This window comes from Schistocerca piceifrons, chromosome 2 (assembly GCF_021461385.2).
Source record: "Schistocerca piceifrons isolate TAMUIC-IGC-003096 chromosome 2, iqSchPice1.1, whole genome shotgun sequence".
Taxonomy (NCBI): domain Eukaryota; kingdom Metazoa; phylum Arthropoda; class Insecta; order Orthoptera; family Acrididae; genus Schistocerca; species Schistocerca piceifrons.
Genome location: NC_060139.1, coordinates 656,113,736 through 656,129,109, shown reverse-complemented (window position 1 = coordinate 656,129,109; position 15,374 = coordinate 656,113,736). Strand labels below are relative to the sequence as shown.

At 38.2% G+C, this 15,374-nt stretch overlaps 1 protein-coding gene across 3 annotated transcripts in view; it reads left to right on the top strand.

Annotated features, from left to right (window-relative positions):
- Positions 1–267: 267 nt before the first annotated feature.
- Positions 268–15,374, top strand: part of LOC124777909 (transcription initiation protein SPT3 homolog) — a 110,129-nt gene continuing 95,022 nt past the window's right edge. Inside the window, exons 1-2 of one of the 3 annotated variants that reach the window (XM_047253462.1) lie at positions 268–390; positions 8,076–8,294. In XM_047253462.1, coding sequence (XP_047109418.1) covers positions 336–390; positions 8,076–8,294 — 274 coding nt within the window. In that variant the 5' untranslated portion in view covers positions 268–335. Of the gene's footprint in view, positions 391–1,125; positions 1,259–3,045; positions 3,176–8,075; positions 8,295–15,374 lie in introns of those variants that run through there. The other 2 variants (XM_047253461.1, XM_047253463.1) reach the window with 2 other exon arrangements.

The following is a 15,374-nucleotide window of genomic DNA, read 5'->3' as shown; positions in this document are numbered from 1 at the left end:
AAATGTATTTCACGATAATTCATGTCTCTTGGTAACTTACTAACACAGGGAACGCATTAATATGACAACCATTTCGTTCATTCAGTAGAGAATAATGAAAACCAAACATTATCCCTATGACCGCAGTGACTGTCTGGTTCCTGAACACTTGGAGCGCTGGTGTAACTCCAGCTGTCGAACGGTAAAAATCTCGCACCAGAGGGTGTAGTGAGGTGAGTCGTGACTGTGGTTTAGCTCTCGAGCTGTTTATAGATATAAATAGGATGTTTGGGATGTTTTGTAGTCTCTGGTCGATTGCGTTGTAGCGCGGTGAATTTGTTTATTAGTTAACGAAGATGAATGGTTCGTTGTCGAAGTTATGTGACGGCGAAGATCAGTCGTATATACAAGGTTGGTAGTGCGAATTTTATTGGAAGTTGCTGTATTGTCTTCTATATTCTACAACTATGTAGACTGATGAAAACTCTTGGCTCTCGACAGTGTTTGGAAATGACAGAGAAAGGATTCTGAGTGTTTGATCTGTCAGCTGTGACGACTTTTGAGAAACTGTTTTCTTTTTATTATTAACGACAAGTTATTGTATATTTTTTTATTCCAGAAAATATGTGCCGTTGATTTGGTCATGTAGAAATGAAATATTAGGTCTCATTGCTGTGGGCTGAAATAAAACAAATGCTGAGTTAAATCGGAAATTGTGCTGTATATACACTGTGTACATATATAACGCCTTATAAAGAAAGTTAGGGAACAGATTTAATAACGCTTGGACATCAATTTTTGTGAAAACATCGTTACTTGGTTAAATTTTATAGGATTTCGTGAAGTAAAGTCAACACACGCGTAGATGTAATCCATTGAAAATTGTACTGAACTGCTTTTGTTCTTTTTGAGCTTACCAAACTATTCTCTAACCCATTAACAGGAATACGTTGGAATCTGAAATGGGTTGTGATAGCTCGGCCCTCCCCTTAGAATTCTGGTTGTGATTATAGTGTGGTCTGTATTGTAGCCAGAGATTTCTTTTAAGTAGGAAGGTGGTAGTTATTTCTGTTCAAGAATTCGACGGTGGTTTCGAGGGAGTCATTAAGGAGAAACATCGTTACTATTCTCCACATTTCTCCATGACAAAGATAGACGTAGGATAATGTTGATAATTTTTTTCTTCCAATGTGGGATCCTTCCCCCACCCCCCATCACCCTTGGAATATTTGTTGTCATGACAGACTGATCCCTCGCGTAATCAGAGGTCTAGCTAAAAGTAAGTGATTTCTTTGAGTTAACAAAGTGAAATAAATTTTGTAGAAACACTTTGATCTGTAGTGAACCTTCACGTCATCTTTATCGCACTTTTCATTATAAAAACAAAATTCAGAAACCGCATATAGCAAAAAAGTTAAATCCCAAGTAATTTAATGAATTTTGTGTGTGCGCGTTTACAGTGCTTGAGTTCTGTGCTTGCCAGGGGTGTTTTTGAAATTTAGACTTCCTAAAACTTCATTTTAACACTTTTCTGGGCATTTTAAAAGTGTGAATTCAACATTTGTTTTACATAGGCCTAGCTTCTAGTGCGTCAAAAGTTCTGTCGTGTCCGTACCATATCTCAAAACCTGCGGTTCTCGTCAAAGTTACCAGTACGGTGTACAGGCTCAAATCAAGTCTTGCTTATCTGACAAAAACTACAAAAAATGGAATGAGGTTTCACTATGTAACTTCGACTACAGGCTTCATAAGTGAACAAATTTAATGTGAAGCTATTGTTGTTATTCCTGTCTGCTTAAAGAGGTGCATACAAGATGTATTTGTGTAACCCCACACACAATTATAATACCTCTTCCCCCCTCTCCCTCCCAAGAAATTCATGTTTCTTATGTTTACATGTGGCCGAAGAGAGGAGTTGTCGCAGAACATGATTCCATAAGACAACAGTGAATGAAAATATTCAAAATGTGTTAGTTACCTCTTTTCTATAACCCTAAAGTTGATATTATTCTTATGGTAAATGTAGGCAAACTATATGGTATTTTGGTGAACAGGAATATTTGATAAGAGTAATCATCTTTGTTTACTAACATAATGTTAATGGCTGCTGTGACACCGCGTTTTGGTGCTTGTATTCACCATTTTCTTGTTGATAAAGGCATCAAATTTGAAAGGAAAAAGACCTACTTGTAGTGACAAATTGGTCTGTAGCCCACCCCAAAGTCTAGTGTAAGTTGGAGGGTGACAGTTTGGTTGTGAGTTGGTGAAGCCAATGAATGTGAAACTAAAAAATCTGGTTGTGGTGACAGACCGATCTGTAGCTTAACCCATTTGGAAAAAATTGCCACTAATATTACATTGTAGTCACCATGTTGTTTACAACATTTGTCATGCTTCCTAAGTCACTGGTCAAAGTCGGTGACTCATGTTGAATGTTGCTCTTTATCCAGTTTTTCAATTTAAAATTTTAATCACTATACAGACCTAAGAACTTTGAACATCTGAGGCAGTACAATAGTGGATGAGCAATTATTTTTCAAAGTTTCAAGAGTAGCAAATTTGTACAAAACCAGTCAGTAATTTCTGCAAAGTGTCATTAACTATTTTCTCTGACACTTCTTTACTCGGTGCCATCTGCAAGCAGGACTAATTCTGTGTCTTGATTTCAATAAAATGGCAGGTTATTAACTTAAAAGTGAGAACAGCAGTGGGGCAATGCCAAATCGTGCAGGAATTCTGTTGTACTTTCTCCTCATCCAAATGGTGTAGCAGTTCTCTTTCTATTACTTGAACAGTCTAGGATAATTTTCTGCCTTTCTGTTTCTTAAATAAAAATAAAACAATGCATGTGCTGAATTATGTATTCCATAAAACTTAAGTTCTCTAATAGAGTATTACGGCTGACAGTCAAACGCCTTTGATAGTCGCAGAAGATCCCAACTGTTGATAGTGCTTCATTTAAAGATTTTGTTATGGGCTCAGTTACTATATAAGTAGCTGGCTCAGTGGAGAGGGCATTTTGGAATCCAAACTGTGATTGGCCAACCACCCCATATATACATATTTTTGAAAATGATGTATGGAGTGAACTGGGTGGTAATAAATGACATCGTGTAGTCACCCTTCTTGTAGAGATGCCTAACAATGGCATATTTCAGCCAGTCTGGATAAACACGCGTACTTAATTATGATTTACGTAAGTGACTAAGAATATGTTGTAGTGTATGCCATGTTTTTTAGTGTTCATTCCATGTGAACTTAGAATGAGGCCTCATCTTTATTTTAAGTAAGGGTGTGAGATTAATATTTGTTTCACTAAATTCCATGTACTGGTTTGCTGTTTCTTATTAACTATTTACACCAATTTAAAAAAAAAAATTAATTATTAAAAATTCTACTGCACATGAACTGTCTTTTACAATGCTCCTGTTCTCTTTAACAGCAAGGATATCATCTACAGCTTCTTTCACTGTCTGTTTCTTAACAGTATTTTATTTTATTGTCTGATCTGTCAATTTCAGACAAGATGTACATGTTCTGGGATTCTTTTAAAAATTTTCGGTATTACGGGAGTGTCAGATTCCACCCGTCTGCTTTGACCCATGGTGTCATCAATATGGTGGAAATGGCTATTCTAAGCATTCCAATATGGCGCCTATGGTGTCACTACATACACACGGCAACAAGCACAAAAATACGTATAAATAAGACAGTAACATCTCCTTCCAAATATACAATCAAACTAACGGGACAACCATGGGAAATTTGGTGTTTTAGGGAGGGAACAAGCTGAACATAATAGTAAAAAAATAAAAAATCCCAAAGCACACAAAATGAAAAAAAATACAGAATCTACAGAAATTGGACACTTCCATTGAACTATATAGGTCAACCGCAGCTGACAGTACAAAAACAAACGCCTGCAGCAAAAACTATGATTATTGGAATCACATTTCCCTTGACCACAGCTGATGATACCAAAGCACCAATACCTACATATAAAACTATGAAAATTGCAATCAGTGATTTCCATTGACCTATATAGGTCAACCATAACTATTGACATGAAAAAACCACCCCCTACATCTATGAAAACCAAAACCACAATACCTGAAAAATTTAAAAGTCAAACATCCCTATGTAAATTAAAAAAACATTCAGTACACAGTAAATACAGAAAACATTACAATTTGAGAAAAATAGACCCAAAAAAACAATTGCTTACCACCAACAAATGTCGGCACTGCAAAGTATTATCCAACATCCATTTACCACAAAGTTTACCTTGTATTAAAATATGACAAAATTAAGGGTACTACTATCTTGAGCAAATTGGATAGGGAAATTTGTCACTGATGCCATGTTCTTCAACATGGCTAATGGCACCTCTAGATCACTTTCTCTGCTGTATTCAGTCTAGAAGTTGATCATGGGATCAGGTCCTGCTAGGACTATGGATTTTCACTCTTTGTTATAACCAGCCGTCATCTCTCAATGATATGAGAAGTAAACAGAAATGACATGTGGTTTGGATTTCACATTAAACTGTAGGTTACCTTTCCCTCGTTGGATAATGTACGTAGTTTAGGGACATGCAAGTCACCAAAATGTCATTCAATTGAAAGACTTTCACCAGGCAAATGAGCCTTACAAAGTTATTATATACCAGCTGAGGAACCCAACTTTGCCTAGATATTTGTAGCTGTGTCTGGACTTCATTGTGTGAATTTTGTTTTCTTTGTGTACAATGTATGAAGTAGTATGATTGTGGCATAAATGAAGAGCTTGTTTGCCTCACAAACACAGGAGAGTCATGTATACCTGGCCACGTGAAAAGCAACTGACAACAAGGACGACACCCGCAATGCTCAGTTCTGACTTTATGATTTGTTTATGGTCATGCCATAATGTAAGCTCACCGGGCATTGTACATGTTTAAAGTGAAATAATAAATTGTTAGGAATAAGCTTGATTTGGGGTATAAAAACTCTTGCCTGCGCCACATGCCATCAAAATTGCCACTTCTATGACATTTGATTGAAGAGAAACAACTTCAAGCCTTTGTGAGTGAAGAGTTCTGAGGAGCGAAATAATGCATGACATTATCATCCAGAGATGTGTATACCTTGCTTTAGGAAAGAGTTCACAAAGCTAGATGTTCTCGAGCTGCAGCAAGTCTCACCTCAGAATCTTCACCAGAATTGCAAGACTGTATGGTCCTCAGTATTTAACCAGTCTGATGTATTCAGAAAGACTTAGCCATTTTTTTAAATTCTTAATCAAAACAAAATTTAAAAAAACTACATGTAGGCTTATCAAAACGCAGACTCTCAAAATGAAATCGGTAAATCTGTATATCATAACCATGTAAATTTGATGTTAATTTGTATTCGTGAAGTTGAGATTGCTGCACATAATTCTGTCACTGGTGTAAACTTATGAAAATATGTTTGTCACTGAGGACAGAAAAAACTTGCTACTGTATTTGTTCTTTGGTGTACTGTGAAACGCAACAGTGCTATCTGTTGGGTCTTTGGTGTACTACGCCGTGATTATTTAAATGTGAGAACTACTAACCTGAGCAGACATTTTAAATAAAGCTTTAATTTAGAACTTTTTTGTTCTGTTTTGTAAAGCCTACGTGTTACCACAAGCTACACTCAAGTTACCTGTGAAAACCCCATAGTAGTTGTGGAGATCAGTGAGTTCAGAGACACACAACATTTTTACAGTTTTATTATTAGTATTTATTATTATTCAAGAAATTTACAGCAAAATCACCGCACATTAATAATCCCTTCTTTTTCAGTGACAGCACAATAAACCATCGAAGTTTCATGTTACCATTTGTCAGTGTAGACATGCATACAATTGCTACATTCCCAATACTAACTCACAAACACACCCATAATCACTTGTATTAAGATTTTCTATCCCTGAGGTTGCAAGGCATTCAAAGAGAGAAATGACATTAATTTCTTTCCTACTGCTAAGATCAAGCGAACAAATTAACAAATCATTTACTTTATTTTAATGCACTCTCTTATACAAATTAATCCTGCAAGATAAATTCAGAAAACCAGAACTATACAATGGACAAGTCTCAGTATTTTGGTACACATTATGTTTGAATATCACATACTGTTTAGTAGTGATAGAAAACAGCAGTAAGCCTTCTTCGGGTCAACCGAAGCGTTCGATGTTTTTGGTTTAGTTTGCATGTGTGGAGTGTTTTTAGGTGGCGTATTGTTGCGGTCGGTGGTTTTCTCTGGTGGTGTGTTTATGGGTAGCGTGTTACGTGGCGTATGGGGTTCATTTGCGTGATAGCATTGCACGTGTGTGGTATCGGGACTGTGTTTTCAGCGGAATATTTTTCAGTGAGTTAACGATTTTAGTTTTGTTATATCGAAGTTATTGTAGGTTTTTTTTCTGTTTGTCGTGTGTGACTTTTGATAAAACGCTGTTTTTTATGTCTTTGGTACATATGGATATGACTGACAGGGTCAACAGTTTTCAGTTGTCGGCGATGATGGGGGACAGTGCGTTGTCTCTTAATAAAATTTCTTCAACTATTCGGATTTTTGGATGAAGCCGTGAAGTGTTCAGTATGTCGTGAAGAAATGAGGCTTACTTAAAGTTCCGGCGTCTCGGACCAGGGATGGCTGTATGTGGAGATGTCGTAAGGATAACAGATCAAAGGAAGTGACTTACCATACAAAAGCGCTGGCAAGTCGATAGAAACACAAACACACACATACATACACACAAAATTCTAGCGTTCGCAACCAATGGTTGCTTCGTCAGGAAAGAGGGAAAGACGAAAGGATGTGGGTTTTTAAGGGAGAGGGTAAGGAGTCATTCCAATCCCGGGAGCGGAAAGACTTACCTTAGGGGGAAAAAAAGACAGGTATACACACGCACACGCGCGCACACGCGCACACACATAGACACAAGCAGACATTTGCCTTTACAAATGTGTGTGTGTGTGCGAGTGTATACCTGTCCTTTTTCCCCCTAAGGTAAGTCTTTCTGCTCCCGGGATTGGAATGACTCTTTACCCTCTCCCTTAAAAACCCACATCCTTTCGTCTTTCCCTCTCCTTCCCTCTTTCCTGACGAAGCAACCATTGGTTGTGAAAGCTAGAATTTTGTGTGTATGTATGTGTGTGTTTGTGTTTCTATCGACCTGCCAGCGCTTTCGTATGGTAAGTCACATCATCTTTGTTTTTAAATATATTTTTCCCGCGTGGAATGTTTCCCTATTATAGATCAAAGGAAGTATTAGATTCCAATTTTGTTGGTTTGTTGTTTTTTTTGATGTAGTGATGATTGTGGACGTGGTTGTAGTTTTGGGTTTTATGATTTTGTATCAGTAGTTTCTGTTAACCTATATAGGTCAAGGGAAGTGTTAGATTCCAATGTGTGGTTGTGGCTGTGGGTTTTCCAGTATTTGGAGTTGCTGTTAGGCTATATAGGTCAAGGGAAATGTTAGATTCCAATTTGTGGGATCGGGAGCTGCTGTTGAGCTATAGGTCAAGGGAGGGTCAGATTCCAGAGGATATTGTGTTTAGTGGAATTTGGGGAGTTTTGTGTCGTCGGTTTTTTCGTCATTTTGTGTGGTTTGGTATGGTGGTGTGTGTCTAAATTTGTTTATATTTACTTTGTCCCCACCCCAAAACCCTTAATTTCCCACGCTTGTCCAGTTAGTTTCATTAGGTTTTGTTTTGTGGAACGTGAGTGTGTGTTGGTTTGTCAATGTATTTTCGTGTTTGTGGTCATGTTTACGTGATGACGTCATAGGCGCCATATTGGAGTCGTCGAGTATGGTTGTTTCCGCCATATTTGTGATGTCATGGGTCAAGCAGACGGGTGGAATTGGACGCTTCTGTATTTCCCCTTCTTCTTTAAAACAAAGCTCAACAGATTATATTTATGACACTGTGCGTGGCAGTTACACGTTTCAACCATTTTAACAATGCGGAAAGATACCTTTAATTGAAATTCACCCATTATGAATAGCAGTATTAAATCATATATTTTAAAAATAAAATGGGCATTAAAGTATTCAAGTAGTAATTGAAATTATTTATTTTGCAGCTTTACAAAAGATGATGCACGCTGATGGCGATAGTCCAAGACCTCTTGAATGCTCTGCAGCTCACATAGAAAAAGTATTGTACCAGCAAATGAAGTCCCTCTTAAATCAAGCAAATGAAGTTGCTAAAATGAGAGGAGCAAAATCAATTGAAGCAATTGATTTTCTTTTCTTAATGCGAAAGAATAGAGTGAAAGTCCGTCGATTACTTGATTATTTTGGTAAGTATATTCATATATTTATTGCAAATTGTCATTTCTCATATAATCTATGTATTAAAAAGTTAGATCGAATTGCAATATCTGCCTCCCTTTCTCTTCACAATTCGCAGGACCACCATATGTTGGATAAGAGTACAATTTTGAATGATTGTAGCAAATGCTCTCATCATTATGAAAAGAGCTGCAACCAGAAGAACCCATCTGACCCACTGCAACTGGATGGGTATGTTGCTCACCCTTGACTTTGCCAATGATAAGGTTTTCATGATTCACTGTGCACTTGGGGAGGCAGATGGGGCTGTCAGGTTGTGCCCATCAATTGATATAACAAGGTTCCAAATGACGCTGATGACCAGTGCGTCAGCGGGTAGCATTACTAGATCATCACCTGAATGTACTCTGTGGGGCCACTGGAGCCTGAGGGGCCTGTTTTTGTATTATGTGCCACACCAGTCGCACAGATACCACTAGTGCTTATTGTTGACAGCAGAGGATTCAAGAAGGCATGCATGTGTGGGTTTTAGGATCTGGATGTGTGACAAGCATCAAAAGCAGCCACTAACTCATTGTCCTCTTCCGAAATATTTATTGAGTGAGGAAAGTGCTGGTCAAATTTACAAACATGTCATGCCATACTCAAGGTTCCTGAATGAGTATTCAGTAAGTTTTTACACAATTTGCATTGAGACACCTACTGATTTATTTGAAGCTGCCTCATACACAACTTTTCCCTGCTGGACTTGTGCTCGTATTTCATGACTTAGTATATATTTTCCAATTCTTAGTTTCTTCTCTGTGTCCTTCAAGTTTGGTTTCTTCATTTTTCTGCTCTTACCATTATGATAAATGAGCTGCAGAGAAAATTGTTACACAGACATATAGCTGACTAGTCACGTAAATTAACAGTGCAACCTGTTGTCAGGTGCAGCAGGCTGAACAGGTCCCATGAAGCTTGTCAGACTAGCAGGAACCTAGATCTCATGAAGCTTGCCAGACTAGCAGAAACCCAAGTTGGCCTGCTTTAACCACTGTGCTTCAGTACATATATACTTGTGTGTCTCCATTGCAGCAGGTTGAGCTGCTTTAGTGGTTGAGGCAGAGATAGGAGCAGGCAGGCTGGAAAGAAAATTTGTACACCTGATTTCAACAGGACAAAGCTTGTTATCATAATGCAGCAACCTCCCATGCACGCATTGCAGCTTTGGACACTCTGCCATGGGCAGCTGCTTCACACAGTCTCTGCCCGATCGATAGTGTGTGGGGTGCCATTAAGCATTTCATCGGGACTCCACTTCCACCCTCTGATACATGAGAAATGTGCATCCAGGTGCAAGCAGCATGGGATCCAGTATCATAGGACTACATCCAAGACCTGTAGAACTCCATGCTGTGATGTCTGGACACTTGTATTCACAGCCACAGGGCCTCGGACACCATAGTAACATTTACATTTTGTGGCCATGTAGCGCAATAAATGTTAATCTTTCAGAGGTGAAAGTGTAATCATTCTGTACGAGTGATACTATCTACCTGCTTGCATCACAATCTTCCTTGTCCTTCTGAGTTCAGCTCTTATTCTGACGATCAGTGTACTTTGATCCTATGGGTTGGAATGTCACACAGTGCAGTTTTCACATTGGGTCAATTCGACAAAGTGGTGTTCCTCTTTTGGATGTTGAGCATCTGTTCATATACCTATTCCATGGACATTCTACCTCCAATTATAGCAGAAACAATGAAGTTTCAATCTTGGCGAGGATCACAAGCTGCCATCAAATTCTTAGCATCAAACATCTGTTGTGTAAGGTCTCAGTGCTGACTGCCATGAGCCCTCATTACAGCAGAGCCAGACATGAAAAAATACAATTTTGGGGAAAGGAACCATTTTCAGTGGGATTTGGTGTACTTCTTCATTCAGGGATCCTCCCACAATGATACAAGATTTAAAAAATCTTGAATTCTTGGTGTTCCGCAGCTTGAAGATATTCATTAAAGGACTTCTTCCATGCAGCATGAACTCTGCTACAAATGTTTGTGTCAAAATTGGTTTTTGGGTTTATAACTCATCATAGAAATCCTTGGGTAACAGAAGAAATATTGAATTCAATTGATGAAAGGAGAAAATATAAAAATGCAGTAAATGAAGCAGGCAAAAAGGAATACAAACGTCTCAAAAATGAGATTGACAGGAAGTGCAAAATGGCTAAACAGGGATGGCTAGAGGACAAATGTAAGGATGTAGAGGCTTGTCTCACTAGGGGTAAGATAGATACTGCCTACAGGAAAATTAAAGAGACCTTTGGAGAGAAGAGAACCACTTGTATGAATATCAAGAGCTCAGATGGCAACCCAGTTCTAAGCAAAGAAGGGAAGGCAGAAAGGTGGAAGGAGTATATAGAGGGTTTATACAAGGGCGATGTACTTGAGGACAATATTATGGAAATGGAAGAGGATGTAGATGAAGATGAAATGGGAGATATGATACTGCGTGAAGAGTTTGACAGAGCACTGAAAGACCTGAGTCGAAACAAGGCCCCGGGAGTAGACAACATTCCATTAGAACTACTGATGGCCTTGGGAGAGCCAGTCATGACAAAACTCTACCATCTGGTGAGCAAGATGTATGAGACAGGCGAAATACCCACAGACTTCAAGAAGAATATAATAATTCCAATCCCAAAGAAAGCAGGTGTTGACAGATGTGAAAATTACCGAACTATCAGTTTAATAAGCCACAGCTGCAAAATACTAATGCGAATTCTTTACAGACGAATGGAAAAACAGGTAGAAGCGGACCTCGGGGAAGATCAGTTTGGATTCCGTAGAAATGGTGGAACACGTGAGGCAATACTAACCTTACGACTTATCTTAGAAGAAAGATTAAGAAAAGGCAAACATATGTTTCTAGCATTTGTAGACTTAGAGAAAGCTTTTGACAACGTTAACTGGAATACTCTCTTTCAAATTCTGAAGGTGGCAGGGGTAAAATACAGGGAGCGAAAGGCTATTTACAATTTGTACAGAAAACAGATGGCAGTTATAAGAGTTGAGGGGCATGAAAGGGAAGCAGTGGTTGGGAAAGGAGTGAGACAGGGTTGTAGCCTCTCCCCGATGTTATTCAATCTGTATATTGAGCAAGCAGTAAAGGAAACAAAAGGAAAAATTCGGAGTAGGTATTAAAATCCATGGAGACGAAATAAAAACTTTGAGGTGCGCCGATGACATTGTAATTCTGTCAGAGACAGCAAAGGACTTGGAAGAGCAGTTGAACGGAATGGACAGTGTCTTGAAAGGAGGATATAAGATGAACATCAACAAAAACAAAACGAGGATAATGGAATGTAGTCAAATTAAATCGGGTGATGCTGAGGGAATTAGATTAGGAAATGAGACACTTAAAGTAGTAAAGGAGTTTTGCTATTTAGGGAGTAAAATAACTGATGATGGTCGAAGTAGAGAGGATATAAAATGTAGACTGGCAATGGCAAGGAAATCGTTTCTGAAGAAGAGAAATTTGTTAACATCGAGTATAGATTTAAGTGTCAGGAAGTCGTTTCTGAAAGTATTTGTTTGGAGTGTAGGCATGTATGGAAGTGAAACATGGACGATAACCAGTTTGGACAAGAAGAGAATAGAAGCTTTCGAAATGTGGTGCTACAGAAGAATGCTGAAGATAAGGTGGGTAGATCACGTAACTAATGAGGAGGTATTGAATAGGATTGGGGAGAAGAGAAGTTTGTGGCACAACTTGACTAGAAGAAGGGATCGGTTGGTAGGACATGTTTTGAGGCATCAAGGGATCACAAATTTAGCATTGGAGGGCAGCGTGGAGGGTAAAAATCGTAGAAGGAGACCAAGAGATGAATACACTAAGCATACTCAGAAGGATGTAGGTTGCAGTAGGTACTGGGAGATGAAGAACCTTGCACAGGATAGAGTAGCATGGAGAGCTGCATCAAACCACTCTCAGGACTGAAGACAACAACAACAACAACAACAACAACAACAACAACTCATCATCAGTGGCATTTTATGTACCTCTTTAGCACTGACATGCATGTCAGTTAATACAACAGGCTATGGAATCCGTTCTTTCACGTAGTATACGGGTTGTCTTGTATGTTGCTGCTTTCAGATGTTAGGCAGTGACAATTCTTGATTTCTTTTGACATAACTGTCATGTAGTGTAAACATGGAACTGGCAAATAAACATTTGTAATGCAGCTAATGTTGTATAGAAAATGTCCTTTAAGAGAGAGAGGATTTGTCACCATAATACAATGAAAATAAATATCTCAGAATATACATATACATAGAATATGTAAGTAAGCTTTTATGAGGATATAACTGGTAGTCAGCCATAGCCTTGATGAAGGAACCATCCTGGCATTTGCATGAAACTGTTTAGGAAAAATTATTGAAAACTTAAATCAGGATGAGAGGAAAGAGCAAACTCCATCCTCCCAGATATGATGTCATTGTCTTATCAACTGCACTGTCTCATTCAGTTTGTCTGTATTGGACAGTGTTCTTTTGATTTACACATACTTTTCTCCAGATAACTTATCATATGAAACCAAGTTTTGTATTTCATCATCACATACACTAAGGATTTTGTATTTCATTGTTGCATACACTAAGGCCGCCCACTGGTGACTCGTGAACCATGAACATGGTGCTATGCCCGTTGCACTAGCTTATATCTATTTGGAAAACTGCCTCTAGTCCCTTAAACATGCAACTATGTCTTCTGTAATAATCATGTCCTCGCCTCAATCTGTCTGAAGAAACTGAGTCAGTATCCCATCATACTGAATGAGGTGTTGAACTTGCTGTATATCTCAGCACATAATTTTCTTGTCAAGTGCGACATTGTGATCATATATTGTAAAGTGTAGGGTGTTGCTCTGTCATTATCAACCACTACTCTGAGTCCTCTAAGTAATCTTTAATTGTGTAGTGTGCATTACTTGTGAAGAATGTATAAGCAACCTTTTTGAGGATATGTGTTTATCTCCTTGGGCAGTTTATTATTCAATTTCATTCCCTGATAGAAAATGCTGTGTTGAATTTGTTATTTTTTTATATGGTGTTTCATCAGTGACTAATGTTATCAGCAAAAATAACTTTTTCTCTTTGTCTTATCCTACTGGAAAAGTCACAGGTGAACAGACAGAATTTGGCCCAATACACTACCCAGATGGATGCCTGTGTTTGTGTGTTTCTTATCTGACAACTGTTTTACTAAAATATTATCATCAGCAGGCATGTCAACTATCTCTACCTTTTGTGCTCTGTTTCCCAGGTAAGACTGAAACCACTAATTTGCTGTTCCTCTTACACCTAGTGCTTGCTGGTTCAGTAATATTTTATAGTCAACAATGTCAGAAGTCCTGGACATGTCTAAAAATATGCCTGTATCATCATCATTGTTATCAGGAATTTAAAGTACCACTCTGTTAACTTTATGGCCAGATTTGCTTCACCCACTTTGGAAACCAAACTGTGCCTCATTAAAAACATTACACTTGAAACTTCCTGGCAGATTAAAACTGTGTGCCAGACCTCGACTCGAACTCGAGGTACTGGCAGAAGTAATGCTGTGAGGACAGGGCGTGAGTCGTGCTTGGGTAGCTCAGTTGGCAGAGCACTTGCCCGCAAAAGGCAAAGGTCGTGAGTTCGAGTCTCGGTCCGGCACACAGTTTTAATGTCAGGAAGTTTCATATAAGCACGCACTCAGCTGCAGAGTGAAAATCTCATTCAAGATTACACTTACTCGCGTAACTCTTAGCATGTCTTTCATGGGTCATCCAGTTATTTTTTTAGAGTGCAGATAATAGTGAAACTTGCCTGTAGTTTTAAATACTGCCTGCATGACCTTTTTTTTTTTTACTGAGGGTATAACTTGTGCGTGCTTTTAGAATTCTGAAAAAATATCTGAACTATATGAGCCATTTACTATGTTTGTTAATGGGCTTGTGTACATGCCTTCAGATCAGTGTCTGATTCTCATCTATACCTGCTGACTTCTTATTTTGTAATTTCTTCTTGACTTCAGGCCCTGTTGTGGGAAACATCATCACTGTGCCAGTTGTTTTGTAATTCATCATGAGTGCTGCATGTTTTTAGGTAGATTTTGTTGCAACTTCTCTAAACTACCAGGCATTTATGAAATTTTCAAATTTCTGAGGATTTTCCATTACTCTACACCAATCTTTGATTTGCATGTTGTTATACTTGTCTGTCTTTTTCCAGTTTCATGTTTTATGACACTCCATACTACTTGGCTTTTATTTTCTGCATTACATATTATTTTGTAACTGAATGATTTTTTTGCAACAAGCAGTACCCTCCTGTAGGCTACACTTTCTAAATCAGTGATAGTAATTTAGGAACTGTGGATTCATTTAACACTTTTATAAATAACTGACAAATTTGTCTGGGAGGTCCTCCCAATGCCTGCAGTTGTCCATCTATTTTCCTTAGCTGCTACTGACGAAGTGGCAACTTTTGAGAATGTTTTTTGAAAAATTAATTTAAACAATTTGCAGAATTTAGACAACTTGGTGTCTACATTCTTTTCCATTTACAGTTCCTTAAAGTTGTCAGTGGCCTAGAGAAGTCAAGCATTTTGCATTCTGATAAGATCTTTTTTGTAGGCCTGCAGTTTCTCCAGGTTTTACCAAGCCTGCTTTTAGCTTTAATATTTGATAGTAATGACAAGAAAGGCCAAGTTCTTTTATAAATACTTTACAGTTTTCCCTGCCGATGTCTGTAAAATTACGTGATCTAAGATTGATGCTGAATTTTTTGATGCCCTAGTGGCTGTATTTTCAATTTGTGCCATGCCACAAGTGTTCAGAATATTTTTGAAGTTATTACTAATTTCAGTCTCAACACTTTCATATCTCCATCTATTATTATGTTCATTTTCGAGACTGAGGCTCTTTCCTGGACTACAGTTAATTCAGTTAAGAAAGTGCCCACATTACCAATAGGTGAGTCCTACTCTCACAGAATGAGCTTTCAGTTAGTGGCTGTTAATTCAAAATGTTTATATACACGAATTGTGATCAGATC